General features: G+C 37.4%; 1 protein-coding gene across 1 annotated transcript in view; it reads left to right on the top strand.

The window, feature by feature from the left end:
* The window catches only part of PCDH11X (protocadherin 11 X-linked), a 366,629-nt gene that overhangs the window by 21,436 nt on the left and 321,242 nt on the right, over positions 1 to 23,951 (top strand). Inside the window, exon 3 of the mRNA XM_045996484.1 lies at positions 19,901 to 22,405. Within this exon, the coding sequence (XP_045852440.1) occupies positions 19,901 to 22,405 (2,505 nt within the window). The remainder of the gene's footprint in view (positions 1 to 19,900; positions 22,406 to 23,951) is intronic.

The following is a 23,951-nucleotide window of genomic DNA, read 5'->3' on the forward strand; positions in this document are numbered from 1 at the left end:
AGGGAGTCTGCTTGAAATTTCTCTCCCTTTGCTCCCTTCCCCACAATTTCTCTCTTTCTCCCTAAAATAAATAATTAAATCTTTAAAAAAATTAAATGCAACAGATTTCTATATGCTGATTTTTTTTAAATCTTTTGATTTTACTGAAATCCTGTATTGGTTCTAACAATATTTTGGCAGTGTCTTTCAGGTGTTCTACATCAAGTGTTGTGTCATCTGTGAATAAGGAAAATTTGATTTTGTCATTGTTGATTTGGATGCCTTTTATTTCTTTTTTTTGTCTGATTACTGAAATTAGGACTTCCCTTACTACATTAAATAACAGTAGTGAGAGTAGACTTCCCTGTCTTGGTCTTAACTTTAGAGAGTTTTCCCCATTGAGGATTATATTAGCTGTTACTTATTCAAATATGGCCTTTATGATGTTGAGGTATGTCCCCTCTATCCCTACTCTGTTGAGGATTTTTATCAAGAATGGATACTGTACTTTGTCAAATGTTATTTCTGCTTCTATTGAGAGAATCATGTGGTTCTTATACTCTCATTTCTTTTTTTTTAAAGATTTTATTTATTTATTTGACAGACAGAGATCACAGGTAGGCAGAGAGGCAGGCAGAGAGAGAGGAGGAAGCAGGCTCCCTGCTGAACAGAGAGCCCAATATGGGGCTCAATCCCAGGACCCTGGGATCATGACCTGAGCCGAAGGCAGAGGCTTTAACCCACTGAGCCACCCAGGTGCCCCTATGCTCTCATTTCTTTTTTTTTTTTTTGACATTTCATCCAGAGCATTTTATTTCTCTTGAATGCACAAAGAGCTCAGACAGATCGTTGATGTTATCTGTTTTTTTTTCCCATTTTATTTATTTTTTCAGTGTAACAGTATTCATTCTTTTTGCACAACACCCAGTGCTCCATGCAAAACGTGCCCTCCCCATTACCCACCACCTGTTCCCCCAACCTCCCACCCTTGACCCTTCAAAACCCTCAGGTTGCCCCAACCTCCCACCCCTAACCCTTCAAAACCCTCAGGTTGTTTTTCAGAGTCCATAGTCTCTTATGGTTCGCCTCCCCTCCCCAATGTCCATAGCCCGCTCCCCCTCTCCCAATCCCACCTCCCCCCAGGAACCCCCAGTTTGTTTTGTGAGATTAAGAGTCATTTATGGTTTGTCTCCCTCCCAATCCCATCTTGTTTCATTTATTCTTCTCCTATCCCCCTACCCCCCCATGTTGCTTCTCCATGTCCTCATATCAGGGAGATCATATGATAGTTGTCTTTCTCCGATTGACTTATTTCACTAAGCATGATACGCTCTAGTTCCATCCACGTCGTCGCAAATGGCAAGATTTCATGCAAGCTGGTGCAACCACTCTGGAAAACAACATGGAGGTTCCTCAAAATGTTGAAAATAGAACTACCCTATGACCCAGCAATTGCACTACTGGGTATTTACCCTAAAGATACAAACATAGTGATCCGAAGGGGCACGTGTACCCGAATGTTTATAGCAGCAATGTCTACAATAGCCAGACTATGGAAAGAACCTAGATGTCCATCAACAGATGAATGGATAAAGAAGATGTGGTATATATACACAATGGAATACTATGCAGCCATCAAAAGAAATGAAATCTTGCCATATGCTCTCATTTCTTAATGGCATTGATTGATGTGTGAATATCGAACCTCACTTACAGCCCAGGAATAAATCCAACTTGATCATGATTCATAATTCTTTTAGTGTACTGCTGAATTCAATTTGCTAATATTTTGTTGAGAATATTTGTACCCACATTCATTAGGGATATTGTCCATTTTGTGGTTTTATCTGGGTGTGCTCTGGTTTGCTTGGTAAAAGAGGCTAGAGCTCATTTTCTGTAGAGCTAAAGCTTTGCAGGGCTCTACGGTCAGTAGATATAAATGTGCATGTGGATTCTGCTGATCTTCTGGGGGAGCAGCCAGCTGCAGCTTTGACTCTCAGGCACACTTGTCCTTACAAAAAAGAATCTGCTGAGCACAGAAATGGGCTTGCTGTAAGTGGCTTAAGCCTCAAATGTGGGCATTGTGCTGCTCACTGATGTATGTCCGTGCTGATGGGCAGGGGTAAAAATGGTGTCAGCCTGCTCTCTTATCCCTGCAGAGGCAAGCTGGCACTTGCTGATGTTCAGGAAACCCTCACAGAAAACTGTACAGTCTCCCCTCATTTATCTCAAGCTTTCCTCAAATCTCTGCCTTCACCCTGTCAGTGTCCAGACCATCTGCCCGTCTGGCTGAGTAGTGAACCTGTGTTTTATCTCAGGCTTGCTGGCTGGGTTTCAAAACTCCAAATTTTATAGACCCAGTGTGACAAGGACATAAACTGATCCTCTGTGGGAGGGTCTTGTCATGATGCGGTTGATACTGATTTGTCCTGGAAGCCCAGTTGAACATACATGTAAGGACTTGGAATTTATGGTTAGTGCAGCTAAAAGCTGGCATCCAGGTTAGGTGCCCTCAGCAGCTGCCTCTGCTCCTATTAAAAAACAGGGCATCTCAACAGTGCCTGCTGGCTTTTTTGTTCCTTCAAAGTTAGTGGCATCTCTCTCAAATTCACTCCAAGAGGAATTCTCTCAGTCCCAGGGCAATCCAGGGCATCTCCAGTCCATGCTATCCACTCCCAGGTCAAGGCCCTCTTTTCCACAGGAGCACCTCTATGTCCACCGGGCTCAACCCCAGTGATGCTGCAGACTTATAAAACTTCAGACTTTGAACTCTGCTGCTTGTAAAAACTTGCAATGATCAGTCCCTCTCATTTTCCCATCAGTGGTTTAGAGGAAGTGCTTTTCTTGTGCTATGAACTGTGTCTCTCTCTCTCTTCATTCCCTGATCAGGGCTCCCCCTCCCACCAGCACTGGTGTTTTCTTTCTTTCCCAAATCACATCTCTGTACCTCCTGTCTTGCACTGTGTGGCCTCTTTTCTCCCTTTAGCTTGGTTATTGTTCTCTCAGTCCTCAGATGGATTTCCTGGGTGTTTGGAATGATTTGATATTTATCTAGGTGTATTCTCAGGAGCAGGTAAGCATAGGGTCCTCTTACTACTCTGCCAACTTGCCTCCTCCTCTCTCTATTTCTGCTTTAACCTTTATTTTTTCCTTCCTTCTGGATTTGGGTTTTTTCACTGCTGTTTTTCTAGCTCCTTTAGGTGTAAGGTTAGGTTATTTGCTTGAGATTTCTCTTGCTTCTTGAAGTAGGCTTGTATTGCTATAACCTCACTCTTAGAACCACTTTTATTACACCTCAGAGGTCTTAGACCCTTGTGTTCTCATTTTCAGTTGTTTCCGTGAACTGTTTTATATCTTCATTTATTTCTTATAGATGCATTCTGTGTTTAGTAGCATGCTATTTAACTTTCATGTATTTGTGTTATTTTCTTATTTTTTCTTGTGATTGATTTCTAGTTTCATAGAAACTATGGTGAGAAAAGATGCATGGTTTGACTTTAGTCTTTTTGAATTCTTTTTTTTTTTTTTTTTTTTTTTTAGTTTAGTATACGTATGCATACACATGTATTCAAACCCACATGGGTGAAACAACGTTAGATGCCCGCTGTAAGCCCTCCTACAACAATGAGGACGGTAAAGCAGTGTTGACTGGGCAATTTGCTCCAACCTTCTGAGTGTTTCCAGCTGGTGATGTTGGAAACCCTCCATCTCCCCAGGCAGACCCTCACCTGCTGCTTCCCCACCTTCTCTCCTCCACTTAATTATTCTTTGAGACGTGTTTTGCAGTCTAATGTGTAATCCATTCTAAAGAATGTTCCATGTGAACTTGAAAAGAATATGTATTCTGTTCTGTCCTGATTGAATGTCTTGAATATATATGTTAAATCCATCTAGTCCAGTGTATCATGCAATGCCACTCTTTCCTTATGGAAACAAAATTGTTGGGTGAATTGTTTGTTGATGTAAGTGGGGTGTTAATCTCCTCTATTATAATTGTATTACTATTGATTAGTCCCTTTATGTTTGTTATTAAATGTTTTATGTATTTGGGTGCGCCCTTGTTGGGTATATAAGTATTTATAATTCTTATATTTTCCTGTTGGATTTTCTCTTTTGTTGTTATTATTATTAGTAGTAGTAGTGTATATACCCTTCTTTCTCTTTTTATAGTCTTTGTTTTAAAGTCTATTTTATTGTTATTTTTGCTTACTTTTAACATCCATTTGCATGATAAATGTTTCTCCATCTCCTCCCTTTCACTCTGTAGGCATCTTTAGGTCTGAAATGAGTCTGTGGTAGGAAGCATATAGATGGGTTTTGTTTTTTTTTTATCCAGTCAGTCCATCACTGTATGTCTTTTGATTGGAGCATTTAGTCCATTACATCTAAAGTCATTATTGATAGGTAAGTATTTATTGTCAATTTGTTACTTGTTTTGTGATTATTTCTATAATTTTTCTCTGATCCTTTGTTCTCTTGCTCTCTCATGTCTTGCTTGTTTTCTTTAGTGATATACTTCGATTCCTTTTTCTTTATTCTTTGCTTATCTATTACTGGTTCTGATTTGTGGTTACCATTATGTTTGTATATAACATCTTCTGCATATCATAGTTTAAGTTTATGGTTGATAGTTTGGACCCATTCTTTACTCCTCTCTTCCACATGTTTTAGATATATAGTGTCATGTTTTACATTCTTTTATTTTGTGAATTCCTTGACTGATTTTTATGGATAATCTTATTTTCATATTGTCAATTTTTTTTCATGTTTCTAACTGCAAGCATTTTATCAAAGGAAAAAGAAACCAGTTGCTCCTAATGTTGTATGTGATGAAGTAAACAAAAAAGAAATTTAAATAAGAAGAATCTTATGGGATGAATATCATTATTCTACTAAGAAGGCTGTGCTAAATTTCAAAAGATAATAGTTTAAAAATGAGGGTTTTGAAGGGTCAGGGGTGGGAGGTTGGGGGAACAGGTGGTGGGTAATGGGGAGGGCACGTTTTGCATGGAGCACTGGGTGTTGTGCAAAAACAATGAATACTGTTACGCTAAAAAATAAATAAAATGGGAAAAAAATGGAAAAAAAAATGTGTGATACCTTAAACCCTGTGCATGGGTTTATTTCTTCAAAAGAGAGTTAATGTTTTCTTAAACATGACTCTTTTTTCCCTAATACAGTTTTAAAATAAGGAGGAACATGGTGACTTCAAGGGTATTGTGAAATATATGACTAACAGCTCAGGTCCTTTTACATGGAATACATTTTTTATTGTTTTTCCCTTGACATTGGTACAAATGAAACCTGAAAGAAATGTTCTACAAATATTCCATACAATCTAAATATTACTACAATATTGCATATTTAGGAAACAGTTACTATTCTCTCCATTGGTTCTAGGTAGGCTATAGCAAACCAAGACATGTTTTTCGGAATTAAAGTACATTTATTGTAGTTCTCATTGTATTTGTATTGAGAATATTAAATTTCTTTGCCTATTGTTTTCTAAAATAGCCATATCTCTGTAATTTTAACAATTTGAACTATATCCTTGTATTTCTCTTGCTCAAATATGTGTCAGTAAGAGTAAGAAAAGGCTAAATTTTTAAATTAAGTTGGTTTGGATAAATCAAATAGGGGTAAAGCTCAGAAATAAAATTTTAGTCTTTCCCCTACATTCCTAAATCTACAGAGTAAACAGCTTTTTTTAGTCAGTTTTAGAATCCAGTCTATTTGGAACTACTTTTATTTATTTTTTAGGTTTTATTTTTAAGTTCTAACTTAAATTCCAGTTAGTTTTTTTTTATTGTTTGTTTGTTTTTTTTAAAGATTTTATTTATTTATTTGACAGATGGAGATCACAAGTAGGCAGAGAAGCAGGCAGAGAGAGAGAGGAGGAAGCAGGCTCCCTGCTGAGCAGAGAGCCGGATGCGGGGCTCCATCCCAGGATCCTGGGATCAGACCTGAGTCAAAGGCAGAGGCTTTAACCCACTGAGCCACCCAGGCGCCCCATTAAATTCCAGTTAGTTAACATAGCCGAGTAATATTAGTTTTAGGTGTTCAATTCGCGATTCAACACATACAATACCCAATGCTCATTACAAGTTCTCTCCCTAATCCCCATCACCTATTTAATCTCTGTCCCCACCTACCTCTCCTCTAACAATTATCAGTGTGTTCTCTATATTTAAGAGTCTTTTCTTGGTTTGCATTTCCCTCTTTTTTTCCCCTATGATTGTTTTGTTTCTTAAGTTCCACATATGAGTGAAATTATATGATATTTATCTTTCTCTGGCTGACTTATTTTGCTTAGCATAATGCTTTGTAGCTCCACCCATGTCACTGCAAATGGCAAGATTTCATTCTTTGTTATGGCTGAGTAATATTCCATTATATATACCTCATCTTCTTTATTCATTCATCAATGGACATGTGGGTTGTTTCCATAATTTGACTATTGTAGATAATGCTACTATAAATGTTGGGGTGCATGGCTCCCTTTGAATTATTATTGTTTTTTATATACCTTGTAGTATGATTGCTTGCTAATAAGATCGTTATATTTTTAACTTTTTTAGGAAACTCTATACTGTTTACCAGAGTGGCTGCACTAGTTTGCATTCCTACCAAAAGTGCAGAAGGGTCTTTGGAACTATTTTTAGTACTTGCTGACACTGTATGCATTTTCTGGGCAAGTACACCAGATTTAAAACTCTGGAAGTGCTGTGTTATTTATTACTTTTCAACATGCAATGAAGGGATGACTTGCAAACAAATGTGTCAAAAACGTTGAAGTTTCATACAATGATTTAGTTGCTTTTGGAAAAATAGACAATAGCTTTTGAGTTGGCAACAAATGTACTTTATTTTTTTTCCAAAAGCATGTATACTTTTCTTCTAAGTTTCTCTCTTTTAAGTTAAGCATGTATACTTCTCATTTAAGTTTCATTTCCAACACCAACCTTTTCTTCTTTGATTTTCTAAATCCCTGCTAAGAATTGAAGTCTCAGATGAAATTAACCTCTTGCTTTTTTCATCGTTTTTCATCCTGTGTTTGGAAACACTAAGCTTATTCTTGATTTTAGGAAGAAATATTTTTAACAAGTGAAACAAAGTCTTTTGCATTACATGAGGTTATTAAAAAGTCCACAATTTTGAAAAGATTTATTTATTCATTTTAGAGAGAGAGAGAGTGGGGCAGAGGGTCATGATTTGAGCTGAAATCTAGTTGGATGTTTAACCAACTGAGTCACATAGGCACCTCAATTTTTCTTTTTTAACTTGAACTGGAACGTGCTGTTTTGTGTACTTAAGGTCAGTGTCATTTAAGATATCAGAATCCAGAATCAACACACAATGTGTTTCATCCAATTTATATAATACGTAGTTTTTTTCGTTGAGATTTTGTTTTACTTTTTTTTTATGTACACATGTGTGTTTAAAAGATGTAGAGTTTTGTATTTTATAAATAATGCACTGGCCACTTAATGCACAGTATTTGTCATTTCTTCTAAAAATAAAGTATTACTAGTAGGTTGTAAATTGTTACCAGAGATTGACACTTTAGCCTGCTATAACCCTAAAAGAAAAAAGAGACTTGTTTTAGGGGTGCCTTGGTGGCTTGGTCAGTTAAGCAGCTGATTAGATTTCGGTTCAGGTCATGATCTCAGGATCTTGGAACTGAGTCCCGAGTCAGGTTCTATGCTCAGTGGGGAGCCTGCTTGAGGATTCTTTTTCTCCTTCTCCTTCTGTCCCTCCCCCCCATCTCTAAAAAACATAGTTGTTTTATAAAATAATTTTGAAGTTGTTTCTTGGAGAAGTTTATTGTTGACTTCAATTTTTTCTTTTATAATTTATTAAGACTTAAGTAAATTAATGAGAGAAACACATATGAATAATATTTAGTGCCACTAACAAAAGATGAGCACTTGGGAAAATTATCTGAGGTTTTCCTCAGGGAAATTTTGTCCCTGTAAACAAGGGCAAATATCTCCATGTGGGTTTGAAATTCAGGATACTACAAATCAAGTATACCAAACTTTTTACCTTTTTATGTACATAAGACATATCTCTGTTAAGTTTGTGAGGTTATGAATTAAAGATCCATGCATCTTTATTTGCCTTTTCACTTTTCCCACTATTCTCAAGTCATGGTCTAACATATGGCAAAAAGCTTATTTTTTTTTTTCATTTCTCACATGGGTTATGAATGTCAGTTGAATAACTGTCACCAAGGTAGCACTAATGATGGATCCATGTGTCATTTTTATTCCTCAAAGAGATAAGGCAGAGGAACCACCTTGGAATAGTCATCCAATAAGGATAGTGAGCTCAGGTTGACACCACACTTGGGCATCAAATTTAGATATCTAGCCAAACTTTGTTGAAATTTATGTCTTGCATGTGGGTAACTCCTCTTCAATTCCTTGGACAGTATGAAATTTAAACATGTAAATCAGCAAAGAATCCATAGATTTGTAAATATCTGGGGGAGGTTCACATGTCATCACCTAACTGAACATAGAATTTTGTTAAAGAAAAATATTATAACAACTTAGAAGAGTATAGTCCAACAAAACTTCATGCAATAATAGAAATGTATATCTGTGCTATCCAATGCATTAGCCACTACCCACATATAGATATGAAAACTTAAAATGTGGCTAGTGAGACTAAGGAACTGATATTTAGATTTTATCTAATTTTAATTAATTAAAATTTATATTTAAATACTTGTGCCTAATCACTGCCATACTGGACAGAACAGTTGTAGAAGACAGAAGGGAAATATGAACATTACCTATTATCTGGCATGTAAATCCTATTACCCCTTGAATTTGAAAAATATTTTAAGATTTGTGTCACCTCTCATAAAATATTTAAAAGACAATGAAGATGCTGTTGTTAGATTTTTCAGCCTATACAGCCTTGCCTTCATCTGTTTGAGAAAACAAAGGCCAATTCAAGATTCAGGCCAATGCATAAGATTAAACCCTGAACAAATAGCAAAAATTATAGAAATATAAATACATAAACTTAAAAATTAAAACTAGCATGTTCTTTTTCCCAGATATATTATAGTCATAAATTAGATAATTGGGTGTGAAACTAAAAGCTTAAGAGCATTTACTTGTTCTTTTTTACACTATAATATATATGTTAGTTTCTTCTTATATAACTCCTAATAATACTTTATATTCTCCCTCTATAGCTCTTAGTAAAAGTGTAATTATTCTTTTTTTTAAAATTGTAACAGTTTTTTATTTCATAATTAAATAATCCCTTTTCTTGATACAGAATATCTTTCTTTTTTATTTTTCAGCTTAACAGTATTTATTGTTTTTGCACAACACCCAGTGCTCCATGCAATACATGCCCTCCCTATTACCCACCACCTGGTTCCCAACCTCCCACCCCCCGCCCCTTCAAAACCCTCAGTTTCTTTTTCAGAGTCCATAGTCTCTCATGTTTCACCTCCCCTTCCAATCTCCCTCAACTTCCTTCTCCTCTCCACCTCCCAATATCCTCCATGTCACTTGTTATGCTCCACAAATAATTATTCTTTAATTAATATAAATGTTAGTATCAACAACATAATTATATGTTTAGATTGCCATCAATTTTTTTTCTCATCTGAAGTCAAAACTCTATTCTTATTACATTTGTAAAATATGTTTACTCACTACAATGTCCCCAGTGCCTACAAGAATGTTGTGACTGGGGGCACCTCTCTGTCTTCAGCTCAGGTCATGATCTCAGGGTCCTGGGATCAAGCCCTGCATCAGGCTCTCTGCTCAGCGGGGAGCCTGCTTCCCCCCCACCCCCGCCTGCCTCTCTGCCTACTTGTGATCTCTCTCTCTCTCTGTCAAATAAATAAATAAAATCTTTAAAAAACATAAAGAATGTTGTGACTGTATTAACCGCTGAATATTCCGTTTGTCAAGAATTAGCAAAAATTATGGGGCACCTGGGTAGCTCAGTTGGTTGGGCATCTGTCTTTGGCTCAGGTCATGATCCAGGGTCTTGGAATCAAGCCCGTTGTCAGGCTTCCTTCTCAGTGGGCAGCCTGCTTCTCCTTCTGCCCCACCCCCTTCCCCTGCTCATGCTTGCATGCTTGCTCTCCTTTTTTTCTGAAATAAATAAAATCTTAAAAAAAAAAAGAATTAGCAAAATATTATTAAGTGCCATGGATTTTTATGAAGTGCAATTTAGAAACTATTTTTCTACCCATAAATGAGACATTTTAGGTTTGATCCTCCCCAAAAGCCTTTTGAAATATCTTTACAAAAACAAAATTGTATTAATAGCTGTGTTTATTTAGATCAAATTATAATATGAAATATTGCATTTGCATTTGACATTATGGTCATAAAATTATTTTTTTCTTTAAGTATGCAAATGAAGAGTAGTTGATAATTTTGCACTTGTAATTACCCTTGCTAAACACTTTATTCAAAGGAAAAAGGAAATTATTTATTGGTTTATATGAATGAGATATTAATAAAGCACATATTACAGTTGCATGAATTTAAGTCAATAACCAATAAACATGGATTACTGAATTTGAAATTTTAAAAAAATATTTTATTTATTTGACAGAGAGAAATCACAACTAGGCAGAGAGGCAGGAAGAGAGGAGGAAACAGGCTCCCTGCAGAGAAGAGAGCCAGATGCGGGCTCAATCCCAGGACCCGGGCATCATGACCTGAGTTGAAGGCAGAGGCTTTAACCCACTGAGCCACTCACGCACCCCCTGAATTTGAATTTTTAAAATTCACATTGATGCAGATCAAGAGTAGAGGAAGATAACAGCAGAGTAGGAGGACCCAAATTGGTACTATTTCTGAAATGCCACCTTAAATTTAATAACAGATATCTGGGGCACCTGAGTGGCTCAGTGGGTTCAGCCTCTGCCTTCAGCTGAGGTCATGATCTCAGGGTCCTGGGATCGAGCCCCACATCGGGCTCTCTGCTCAGCAGGGAGCCTGCTTCCTCCTCTCCCTCTCTCTGCCTGCCTCTCTGCCTAATTGTGATCTTTGTCAAATAAATAAATAAAATCTTAAAAAAAAAAAGGTAGAACTGGCAAAGAGTACTAGGGCAAAGCTAAAGAGCCAAGGGGAACATTTGAAAGTAGTTACTTTAAAAAAAAATAACAGATATCTAATTCTTCTACCGAGATATATTATGTCTCCAGGTTTGAAATAAAAATGTATGTGAATCTCAGCAGAAAAAAAATCCCAAACTGCAGAATTATCTTCAAACAGTTCAAGAGGAAAAAGATAAATGTATATGAGTATAGTACAAGATCATGTATAGACAATTATAACACTTTGGTAATTTAAAAATATAAACATATAATCTCATCATATATTTTAGTGAGTGCATGTTAAATATTTTACAATTTTACACTAATTGCATTTCCTCCTTGGAGGCTAAAGAGGAAGCCAGAACCTGAGAAGACTTTTTAAAAAATTCCCATAATCTGACTCCAGGGACATGAAGAGAAAATCGCTGCTGTTTCAAGCTGTATTTTCCAATTTGACATATTGACATATAATTTTCAGTCCAATTGTGCTTGCTCAGTAAAAAATATAATAATAATAACAATAATAAAGTTAATTAAATAGCAATATGTTGTTAATTTCCAGGGAAATTGAATTTTTAACAACTGTTTCTGTAGGTAAAAAACAAGGAAACTTGGTGTATTTACCCAGGGCTTTATTCTTATCAGAGTTTGTGTATGTTCTCCCTCTACCAGAAGTTTTAAGTATTTTTCAATGTATGCTCTTGTCTTGGATGGATATTTTATACCTGATTGTTAATTTTGGGTTAAAAAAGCATCCTAGACAGCTAAAATCTATAGTATAATATGTTAATTCATTTAGAGTAACTATGATACATTGTTTTTTTATTTAAATTCAGTTAGGCAACATATAGGACATCACTAGTTTCAGATGTAATGTTCAATGATTCATCAGTTGCATATATTACCCACTGTTAATCGTATTATGTGCCCTCCTTAATGCCTGTCACTCAGTCACCCCATCCCCCTACCCACCTACCCTTCAGCAACTCTCAGTTTGTTTCCCAGAGTCAGGAGTCTCCCATGGTTTCTCTCCCTCCCTGATTTCTTCCCATTCAGTTTTCCCTCCCTTCCCCTATGATCCTCTGCATTATTTCTTATAGTCCACATATGAGTGAAGCCATATGATAATTGTCTTTCTCTGATTGACTTATTCCACTTAGCATAATACTCTCTAGTTCTATCCATGTCGATATAAAAGATAGGTATTCATCCTTTCTGGTGGCTGAATAATATTCCTTTATGTACATAAACCACATATTATTTATCCATTCATCTGTTGAAGGTCCTCTCAGCTACTTCTACAGTTTGGCTACTGTGGATATTGGTGCTATGAACATTGGGGTGCAGATGCACCTTCATTTCACTACATCTGTATCTTTGGGGTAAACATCCAGGTGGGCAATTGTTGGATCATAGGGGAACTCTTATGTTTAACTTCATGAGGACCATCCATACTCTTTTCCAGACTAGCTGTACCAGCTTGCATTCCCACCAACAGTTTGGGAAGGTTCCTTTTCTCCACATCCTTCCCAACATTTGTTGTTCCCTGTCTTATTAATTTTTGCGATTCTAACTGGTGTAAGGTGGTATCTCATTGTGGTTTTAATTTGTATTTTCCTGATGCCAAGTGATGTTGAGCATTTCTTCATGTTTCTGTTGGCCATTTGTATGTGTTCTTTGAAGAAATATCTGTTCACGTATTCTCTCCATTTCTTGACTGGATTATTTGTTTTTTGGCGGTTCAGTTTGATATATTCTTTATAGATCTTGGATACTAGCTCTTTATCTCACACGTCATTGGCAAATATCTTCAACCACTCAGCAGGTTGTTTTTTGTTGTTTGTTTGTTTGTTTTGCTGATTGTCCTTTGCTGTGCAGAAGCTTTTTTATCTGATTAAGTCCCAATAGTTCACTTTTGCTTTTTTCTCCCTTGCCTTTATAGGGGTGTCTTTCAAGAAGTTGTTAGAGTGAAGGTCAAAGAAGTTGCTGCCTGTATTCTCCTTTAGGATTTTGATGGATTCCAGTCTCGTATTTTGGTCTTTCATCCATTTTGAGTTTATGGTATGTGTGTGGTATAAGAGTTTGAGTGTATGGTATAAGAGTTTCATTTTTTCATTTTTCATTTCCAGTTTCATTTTTTTGAATGTGGCTGTCCAATTTCCCCAGCACCATTTATTGAAAAGACTTCTTTTTCCTTTGGATATTTTTTCCAGCTTTGTCGAACATTAGTTGACAATAGAGTTGAGGGTCAATTTCTAGGTTCTCTATTCTGTTCCATTGATCTATGTGTCTGTTTTTGTGCCAGCACCATGTTGTCTTAGTGATCACACCTTTGTAAGATAGCTTGAAGTCAGGCATTATGATGCCTCTAACTTTGGTTTTCTTTTTCAACATTCCTGTGGTTATTCAGGGTCTTTTCTGGTTCCATGTAAATTTTAGGATTGTTTGTTCCAGCTCTGTAAAAAATGTCAAAGCTATTTTAATAAGGATTGCATTGAATGTGTAGTTTGCTCTGGATAGATTGCTCTGGCATAGACATTTTAACAATATTTATTCTTTCAATCCATGAGCATCATCTCTTTGTGTCTTCCTCAATTTCTTTCATAAGCATTCTGCAGTTTTTAAAGTACAGATCCATTATCTCTTTGCTTAGGTTTATTCCTGAGTATCTTACAGTTTTGGTGCAATTACAAGTGGGATCAATTTCTTAATTTCTCTTTCTTCAGTTGAATTGTTATTGTACAGAAATGCAACTCATTTTCGTGCATTTTTTTTAACCTGCCATGTTGCTGAATTGCTGTATGAGTTCTAGCAATTTTAGGGTGGAGTCTCTTGGATTTTCCACATAAAGTATTATGTCACCCTTGAAGAGTGAGAGTTTGATTTCCTCTTTGCAGTCTTAAGTGCCTTTTATTTCTTTTTGTTGTCTGATTGGTGAGGTTATGACTTCTACTACTATATAACACTGGTGATATTTGACATTCCTGTCATGTTCCTGACCTAGGTGGAAAAGGTCTCAGGTTTTTCCCATTGAGAATGATATTCACTGTGGCTTTTCTTAGATGGATTTCATGATATTGGGGTATGCTCCCTCTATCCCTACTCTCTGAAAAGTTTCAGTCATGAAAGGATGTGTGTTTTGTCAAATGCCTTTTCTGCATCAATTGAGAGGATCTTATGACTCTTTTCTTTTATTAATATAATCTTTCATGCTGATTGATTTGTGAATGTTGAACCACTCTTGCATTCCAGGAATATATCTCATTTAGTCATGTTGAATAATCCTTTTAATGTATTGTAGGATCCTATTGCGTAGTATTTTTGTGAGAATTTTGACATCCATGTTCATCAGGGATATTTGTCTCCTAATTCTTCTTCTTGGCAGGTTTTTTGTTTGATTTGAAAACAAGGTAATGCTAGCCTCATGGAATGTGTTTTGAGGTTTTCCTTCCATTTCTATTTTTTGGAATAATTTCAGTAGACCAGGTCTTATTTCTTCTTTAAGTGTTTAGCAGAATTCCTCTGGGAAGCTATCTGGCCCTGGACTCTTTTTTGGGGGGCAGATGTTTCTGATTACTCCTTCAATTTCCTTTCTGGTTGTGCATCTGTTCTGTTTTCTATTTCCTCCTGTTTCAGTTTTGGCAGTTTATATGTTTCCAAGAATGTATCTATTTCTTTTCCAGATTGCCCAATTTGTTGGCATATTGTTACTCATAATATATTTCAATTATTGTATGTATTTCCTTGGTGTTAGTCATGATCTCACCTCTTTCATTCATGATTTTATTAATTTGGGTCCTTTCTCTTTTCTTTGGGAGAAGTCTGGCTAGAGATTTAGCTATCTTTTTCATTCTTTCAAAGAACGAGCTTCTAGTTTCATTGATCTGTTCTACTCTTCTTCTGGTTTCTAATTGATTTCTGCTCTAATGTTTATTATTTCTCTTCTGCTTAGTTTCAGTTTTTTTTTCCTGTTCTTTTTTGATCTCCTTTATGTGTGAGGTTAGCTTGCGTATTGAGGCTTTTCTAGTTTCTTGAAAAAGGCTTGCACTGCAATGTACTTCTCTCTTAGGACTGTCTTTGTTGTATCTCAAAGGTTTTGAATAGTTGTATCTTAATTTTCATTTGTTTACATGAATATTTTAAATTCCTCTTTAATTTATTGGTTGAGCCATTCATTCTTTATTAGGATGCTCTTTAACCTTCAAGCATTTAGTCCCTTCCAAGTTTCCTTTTGTGATTGAGTTCAAGTTTCAAAGCATTGTGGTCTGAGCATATGCAGGGAATAATTCCTTTCGGTACTGGCTGAGACCTGATTTGTGACCCAGTATGTGATCTTTTCTGGAGAAAGTTCCATGTGCACTTGAAAAGAATGAATATTCTGTTGTTTAAAGAGAGAATGTTCTGTATATATCTTTGAAGTCCATCTGGTCCAGTGCATCATTCAAAGACCTTGTTTCCTTGTTGATCTCATTAGATGATCTGTCCATTCCTGTGAGTGGGGTGTTGAAGTCCTCTACTATTTATGTATTATTATCACAGTGTTTCTTTACTTTGGTTGTTAAGTGATTTATATAACTGGCTGCTCCCATGTTAGTGGCATAAATATTTACAATTGTTAGAACTTGCTGGAAACACCCTTTCAGTATGATATAGTGTCCCTCTACATCTCTTACTACAGTCTTTTTTTTTTTAAAGATTTTATTTATTTATTTTTTTCCATTTTATTTATTTTTTTCAGCGTAACAGTATTCATTGTTTTTGCACAACACCCAGTGCTCCATGCAAAACGTGCCCTCCCTATTACCCACCACCTGTTCCCCCAACCTCCCACCCCTGACCCTTCAAAACCCTCAGGTTGTTTTTCAGAGTCCATAGTCTCTTATGGTTCGCCTCCCCTCCCCAATGTCCATAGCCCCCTCCCCCTCTCCCAATCCCACCTCCCCCCAGCAACCCCCAGTTTGTTTTGTGAGATTAAGAGTCATTTATGGTTTGTCTCCCTCCCAATCCCATCTTGTTTCATTTATTCTTCTCCTATCCCCCTAACCCCCTATGTTGCTTCTCCATGTCCTCATATCAGGGAGAGCATATGATAGTTGTCTTTCTCCGATTGACTTATTTCACTAAGCATGATATGCTCTAGTTCCATCCACGTCGTTGCAAATGGCAAGATTTCATTTCTTTTGATGGCTGCATAGTACAGTCTTTGGTTTAAAATCTAGTTTGTCTGATATGAGGTTTGCTATCCCCAGCTTTCTTTTTTTTAAGATTTTATTTATTTATTTGACATAGAAATAGCACAATTAAGTAGAGCGGCAGGCAGAGGGAGAGAGAGAAGTAGGCTCTCTGCTGAGCAGGGAGCCTGACGTGGGACTTGATCCCATGATCCTGCAATCATGACCTGAGCCGAAAGAAGCAGCTTAACCAACTGAGCCATCCAGGTGCCCCTATCCCCAGCTTTCTTTTAAGGTCTGTTAGTGTGGTAAATAGTTCTCCACCCCCTCATTTTCAGTCTGGAGGTGTCTTTAGGTATAAAATAAGTCTTTTGTAGACAATATATTGATGGGTCTTGCTTTTTTAAAAAGATTTTATTTATTTATTTGACAGACAGAGATCACAAGTAGGCTGAGAGGTAGGCAGCGAGAGAGGAGGAAGCAGGCTCCCTGTGGAGCAGAGAGTCCGATGCGGGTCTCGATACCAGGACCCTGGTATCATGACCTGAGCCGAAGGCAGAGGCTTTAATCCACTGAGCCACTTTGGGTCTTGCTTTTTTAATCTAATCTGATACCCTAAGCCTTTTGATAGGAGCATTCAGCCCATTTACATTCAGAGTAACTATTGGAATATATGAATTTAGTGTCATTGTATTGCCCATTATGTCCTTCTTTTTGTAGATTGTCTCTTTTTCTCTCTTATCTATGTTACTCTTAGGCTCTCTCTTTGCTTGCAAGATACCCCTTAATACTTCTTGTAGGGCTGGCTTAGTGGTCACATATTCTTTCAGTTTCTGTCTGTACTGGAAACTCTTTATCTCTCCTTCCATTCTGAGTGACAGCCTTGTTGGATAAAGTATTTCTGGCTTCATGTTCTTCTCATTTAGTACCCTTAATATATCATGTCAACCCTTTCTGGATTACCAGGTTTCTGTGGCTAGGTCTGATGTTAGTCGGATGTCCTTCCCTCTGTTAGTAAGAAACCTCTTATCTCAACTTGCTTTCAGGATTTTCTTTTTCTTTAAAATTTGTAAGCATCAGTATCATATGTCAGGGTGTTGATCTATTTTTATTGATGTTGGGAAGCATCTTCTCTACCTCTTGGACGTAAGTTCTTATTTCCTTCCCCAGATTAGGGAAGTTCTTAGCCATTATTTGTTCAAATATACCTTCTGGCCCTTTCTCTTTCTCTTTCTCTCTCTCTCTCTCTCCCCCTCCTTCCCTCTTTCCCTCTCCCTCTCTTTCTCTCTCTTTACTCTCAGGCACCCCAATAATTCTGGCATTGGTACATTTCATGGCATCATTAATTTCTCAAGGCCTTTCTTCATAGAATATATGTCATTTCTCTCTCTTTCCCTCAACTTCCTTCCTTTCCATAAGCCTGTCTTCTAGATCACTTACGCTCTCTTCTGCTTCATTCGCCCTAGCTGTTAGAACAACTAATTTGGACTGCATCTCAGTTAAATCATTTTTAATTTCTGCTTCATTAGATCTCATATGTGGTCTAAGAGATTATCTACTGTCTTTTTTTTTCAAGCCTCGGTATTAACTTTATTATTGTTATCCCAAATTCCATCTCTGATGTCTTACTTATATCCATATCAATAATGTCTGTGGCAGAGAACATTACCTCTTGTTCTTTCTTTCTTTTGTTGTGAATTCCTCCCTCTAGTCATTTTTCTCAGAGAAGAATGGAAGAGCGAGTCAGCAGAATCAAAAATATCAACCATGACCCAAGCAAAATACACACCAGAGAAATCTGAAGCAGTCAGAAACCAAAACAGATAAGCAAACTAAAACAACAAAAATGGGGGAGATATAATCTCACAGGGTGGACAAAACACACTGATCCACTTGTTCCTGAGTGAATTTTGGCCTTTGTGTTAGAATACACTAAATCCCAAAATTGCAAATAAAACAAAACTTACGTATTTACAAAATTAAATTGAATTAAATGAAAAAAGGCCAAAAATGAAACATAGATCTATAAAATGTAGATGTAAAAAATACATGTTAAAATCAACTTAAAAACAAACAGTTGATAAAATAAGGAACTAGTTGAAAAGGGAAAAAAGAAAAAACAGAAATGAAAATTTTGGACTGAAAGATGAATGAATCAGAAAAAAAACCTTGAATTCTATATATTATATTCCCCTGACTCTGGATTTTACAGTCTTTTGGAATTAGTAAACTAGTTATGCACCTGTTCTTCCAGTTGGTCTTCCGGGGGAGGTGTCTTTGCTTGTGTAGAGTTGCACTACCCCTTGTCTAGTCCTTGGCAGAGGACTAGATTCAATGTAAGCTGGTCTTCTGTGGGGCTTTTTTTCCCTGAAAAACTTCCACACCTCTTTAGATGATCAAAATAAAAATGGCCCTGGGCCAACCTTCAGCTCCAGAGCCAAAAGATCATGATTCTCCCTCTTCAGTAAATTCTCTGGGAACAATGGTCTTCACTTTCATGTGTACCAAATTCCTCAGACTCCTGTGTTGTGTGCCCACAGTGAGGCTCCTGGGGGGTGGGGAGAGTCTGAGGGTCTCATGTTATTGTCCTCCGTTGTGCCCTGGTGCTGACAGTGGTCATGGGATCATGCATGTGTCTGTTCCACCACTCCTGGGGGGATGGCTGAGTGTTGCCATACTGTCCTTTATGGGCCTACCACCCTGAGAATTGTTGCCCTGTTGTGGGCATACCGGTTCTCCCCCTCCTGGAGGATGATGAATGGTCTGCACTCTCCAGTTCTTTGCAGGGTGCCCAGGCATCGAGTAGTCACTTGATGGTCCTTGCTTGCAGTTTATGATGACCAGAGCTAGTAGTCCCCTCCTTGGCTCACTGACCATAACCAGGTTCCCCACTCCACTGCTTGGGAAATTTATCAGTTCTGGCATCCTCATGACTTCTAGGATCCTGAGACCACACTGACTGACCTAGAATTCTGCCCTTTTCATCCCCTGAGACCCTTTCATACAGGATGTCACTCACTGGAGCAGATTTCTAAGGGTTCTGAGTTTACTTTCTGGGGTTATATAACTTTCTGGTAGCCAGCTTATGGAGGTTTCCACTCCCCTCCACTTATCTCTGGATATCTACTCTCATATTCATGTCTCTGCACCCCCTTCCTTGCAAAAAAATAGTGGATTTTCTACTTGGAGAGTTCCAGATTTTTTTCTTACATATCAGGCTGAGTTAACAGGTGTTCAGAATGGTTTGATAGTTACCTAGCTAAACTCAAGGGTCCAAATGAAAGGAGGTCCCCTACTTACTGCCATCTCACCTCAGTTAATTCACTTATAATTTAAATCACCATGTGAAACACTGACAACTCTTTATACTTTTTCCTTTTGTAGACTTTAATACTTTATATAAGTGAGTTACACTTATCACCATAAAATGCCATGAACTGTAAAGCTCTCAGATCATCTTATAGAACAACTTTCTAATTTTACAAATGCATGGAGATGTTAAGCAACTTGCTAGTGGTCATAATACTAGTTACAGTCAGATTTAGAGCTTATAAATTGAGTTTTCTAACACCTATTTCTAGCTGATCCTATGTCACGTGGCTTCAATAGATTGAACACTGGTCTCATTACATAAGTTAAAATGTGTTTCTTATATGTTTTCCAGGGTCAAAGTATTTTTGGGCTTGATGTCATTGAAACACCAGAAGGAGACAAGATGCCACAGCTGATTGTTCAAAAGGAGTTAGATAGGGAAGAGAAGGACACATATATAATGAAAGTAAAGGTTGAAGATGGTGGCTTTCCTCAAAGATCTAGTACGGCTATTTTGCAAATAAGTGTTGCTGACACAAATGACAACAGCCCAGTCTTCAAGGAGGATGGGATTGAAGTCAGCATACCAGAAAATGCTCCTGTAGGTACTTCAGTGACACAACTCCATGCCACAGATGCTGACATAGGTGAAAATGCCAAGATTCATTTCTATTTCAGCAATCTAGTCTCCAATATTGCCAAGAGGTTATTTCACCTCAACACCACCACAGGACTTATCACAATCAAACAACCACTAGATAGGGAGGAATCACCAAACCACAAGTTACTGGTTTTGGCAAGTGATGGTGGATCAATGCCAGCAAGAGCAATGGTTCTAGTAAATGTCACAGATATCAATGATAATGCCCCATCAATTGACATAAGATACATCATTAATCCAATCAATGGCACTGTGGTTCTTTCAGAAAATGCTCCACTCAACACCAAAATTGCTCTCATAACTGTGACAGATAAAGATGCTGACCATAATGGCATGGTGACATGCTTCACAGATCATGAAGTCCCTTTCAGATTAAGGCCAGTATTCAGTAATCAGTTCCTCCTGGAGACTGCTGCATATCTTGATTATGAATCCACAAGAGAATATGCCATTAAATTACTAGCTGCAGATGCTGGCAAACCTCCTTTGAATCAATCATCCATGCTCCTTGTCAAAGTGAAAGATGAAAATGACAATGCTCCTGTTTTCACCCAGCCTTTCATAAGTCTTTCTCTTCCTGAGAATAACTCTCCTGGTACCAAGCTGACAAAAATAAGTGCAACAGATGCAGACAGTGGGCACAACGCTGAGATCAATTATCTGCTTGGTGTTGATGCTCCATCTGAATTCAGTCTGGATCATCATACAGGCATTCTGACTGCAGTGAGGAAACTGGATAGAGAAAAACAGGAAAAATATTCCTTCACAGTTCTGGCAAAAGATAATGGGATGCCATCCTTAATAACCAATGCCACAGTTTTAGTGACCATTCTTGATCAGAATGACAACAGTCCAATTTTTACTCACAATGAGTACAACTTCTATGTCCCAGAAAACCTTCCAAGACATGGCACAGTAGGACTGATCACTGTAACTGATCCAGATTATGAAGAAAATTCTGTAGTCACGCTCTCCATTTTAGATATGAATGATGACTTCACCATTGATCCACAGACTGGTGTCATCCAACCAAATATTTCATTTGACAGAGAAAAGCAAGAATCTTATACTTTCTATGTAAAGGCTGAGGATGGTGGTAAGATACCACATTCTTCAACTTCCAAAGTGACCATAAATGTGGTTGATGTCAATGACAACAAGCCAGTTTTCATTGTCCCTTCTTCCAACAACTCCTATGAATTGGTTCTACCGTCCACTAATCCAGGCACAGTGGTCTTCACGGTACTTGCTATTGACAATGATACTGGTATTAATGCAGACCTTCGTTACAGCATTGTAGGAGGAAACACAAAAGGTTTGTTTATAATTGACCAAACAACAGGCAACATTACGCTAAAGGAGAAATGTGTTGTTACAGACCTTGGTTTATACAGACTGATGGTTAAAGCTAAGGACTTAGGACAACCTGAATCTCTCTTCAGTGTTGTTATTGTTAATCTATTTGTGAATGAATCAGTGACCAATGCTACATGGATTCATGAACTGGTGCACAACAACATTGAAACACCAGTGACCCCAAATATTGAGACAACTGTTGCATCCTCACCAAGCAGTGACTATGTCAATATCATGGTTGCTATTATTGCTGGCACCATAACTGTCATCCTTGTTATTTTCATTACTGCTGTAGTAAGATGCCACCAATCACCACACCTTAAGGCTTCTCAGAAAAACAAGCGGAATTCTGAATGGGTTACTCCAAACCCAGAAAACAGGCAGATGATAATGATGATGATGAAAAAGAAGAAGAAAAAGAAGAAGAAGAAGCATGCCCCTAAGAACTTAGTGCTTAACTTTGTCACTATTGAAGAAATTAAGGCAGATGATGTTGACAATGATGGAAATAGTGTCACACTAGACCTTCCCATTGAGCTGGAAGAACAAACCGTGGGCAAGTACAATTGGGTCACTATACCTACTACCTTCAAACCTGACAGCCCTGATTTGGCCAGGCACTACAAATCTGCCTCTCCACAGCCTGCCTTCCAGATTCACCCCGAAACTCCCCTGAATTCGAAGCACCACATCATTCAGGAACTACCACTTGATAACACCTTTGTGGCCTGTGATTCCATCTCTAAATGTTCCTCCAGCAGTTCTGAACCTTACAGTGTTTCTGAGTGCAGCTATTCAGTGACAACCTTCAAAACTCCTGTGTCTGTACACACTAGACTGGTAGGTAATCCAAGTTTCTAACTAACCTTTCTAACTTTATTTTATTTTTTAAAATTATTTTCAGTTGACATAGAATTTTACAGAGTCTGTTGTATTGATTCCAACAATAAAAATGTTTACACTCTGCAGAAATATAAAAATAAATATATGTTTTCATCTTAAGTTTAGTAGAAAACCAGGGTAAAATGATTCCTGATGGTAGGAAAATTGGGTGCCAAATGATGACTATAATAAGGGCAATGTTGTCTGCAAATGGAAGTACAACACTTCTTGCTAAAGAATATACTGGAAAGACCCTAAAATAAAGGTTTTGGCACTGTCCTCAGTATCATTATGTGCATGATGATCAAAACAGGGCTAGCTAGATACATCACAGTAAAGCTTTTTAGAATCTGATAAGAAGGTCTTGATGCTTAATGGTGTTGAGAATTCCAGCTTCACTTGGGAAAATCCGTGTCTACTCAAGAAAATAAATTAACTTCAATGTACCCTCCCCACGCACTATGCTCCCAAACTGCCACAGTGGAATAAGAATATTATTTTTTTTAATATTTTATTTATCTGACAGAGAGAAATCACAACTAGGCAGGCAGAGAGAGAAGAGGAAGCAGGCTCCCCGTGGAGCAGAGAGCCCGATGTGGGGCTTGATCCCAGGACCCTGGGATCATGACCTGAGCCGAAGGCAGAGGCTTTAACCCACTGAGCCACCCAGGCGCCCCAAGAATGTTATTTTTAAGATTAAGAGCCCACCATTATTCTTTTTATAAAATCTTTATTTACACAATGTAACAAGAATGGAATTAGAAAAATAAAAGAATGTTACTCATTCTCATCTTCAAGCCAGAATACGAAATATATATGAGATTTCTATTTTGGACACCCAATTAAATATTTACATATTTGTGTAAGGTATTGAATGCCCTCCAGGAGAAATTCTTAAAAGATAATGACTTGGATAATGGAATCTGTTTGCTTTCTTTAATGGGCCTGAAGTTAAGTATGGGCACGTTAAGACCCAAGAAATCTATGTATAATAATTTAAAACGCAGCAAGCTTATGAAGAAAACAGCTTATACAGTGATTTTTATCTGTATTCTGTGAAAAAATGATTACAAATTTATTTAGAAATTCATAATAAATTAAATGGTTTAAGTATGGTTACTTCTTTAATAAAGTCAAGCAATATAATTTATCTACATCTTTTCTCTTGAAATTATATCACATGTTGATTTTATTGTTTTGTTTGTGCTACTTTCAAAAAAGATTTTCATCTCAGTTTCAGTGAATAAAGGCTTTTGAAAACCTATTCAGGCTTAATAAAAAGGTTGTAATGTTAAAGTCAAACTGGGTATCTTTTCACCTAAGTTTAGAAATACTAAAGAAATCTGGGGCGACTGGGTGACTCAGTCATTAAGCATCTGTCTTTGGCTCAGATCATGATCACAGGGTCCTGGAATCAAGCCCTGCATCAGGTTACCTGCTCAGCAGGAAGCCTGCTTCTCCCTTACTCACTTCCCCTGCTTGCATTCGTTCTCTCACTGTTTTC

This window comes from Meles meles, chromosome X, assembly GCF_922984935.1.
Source record: "Meles meles chromosome X, mMelMel3.1 paternal haplotype, whole genome shotgun sequence".
Classification (NCBI taxonomy): Eukaryota; Metazoa; Chordata; class Mammalia; order Carnivora; family Mustelidae; genus Meles; species Meles meles.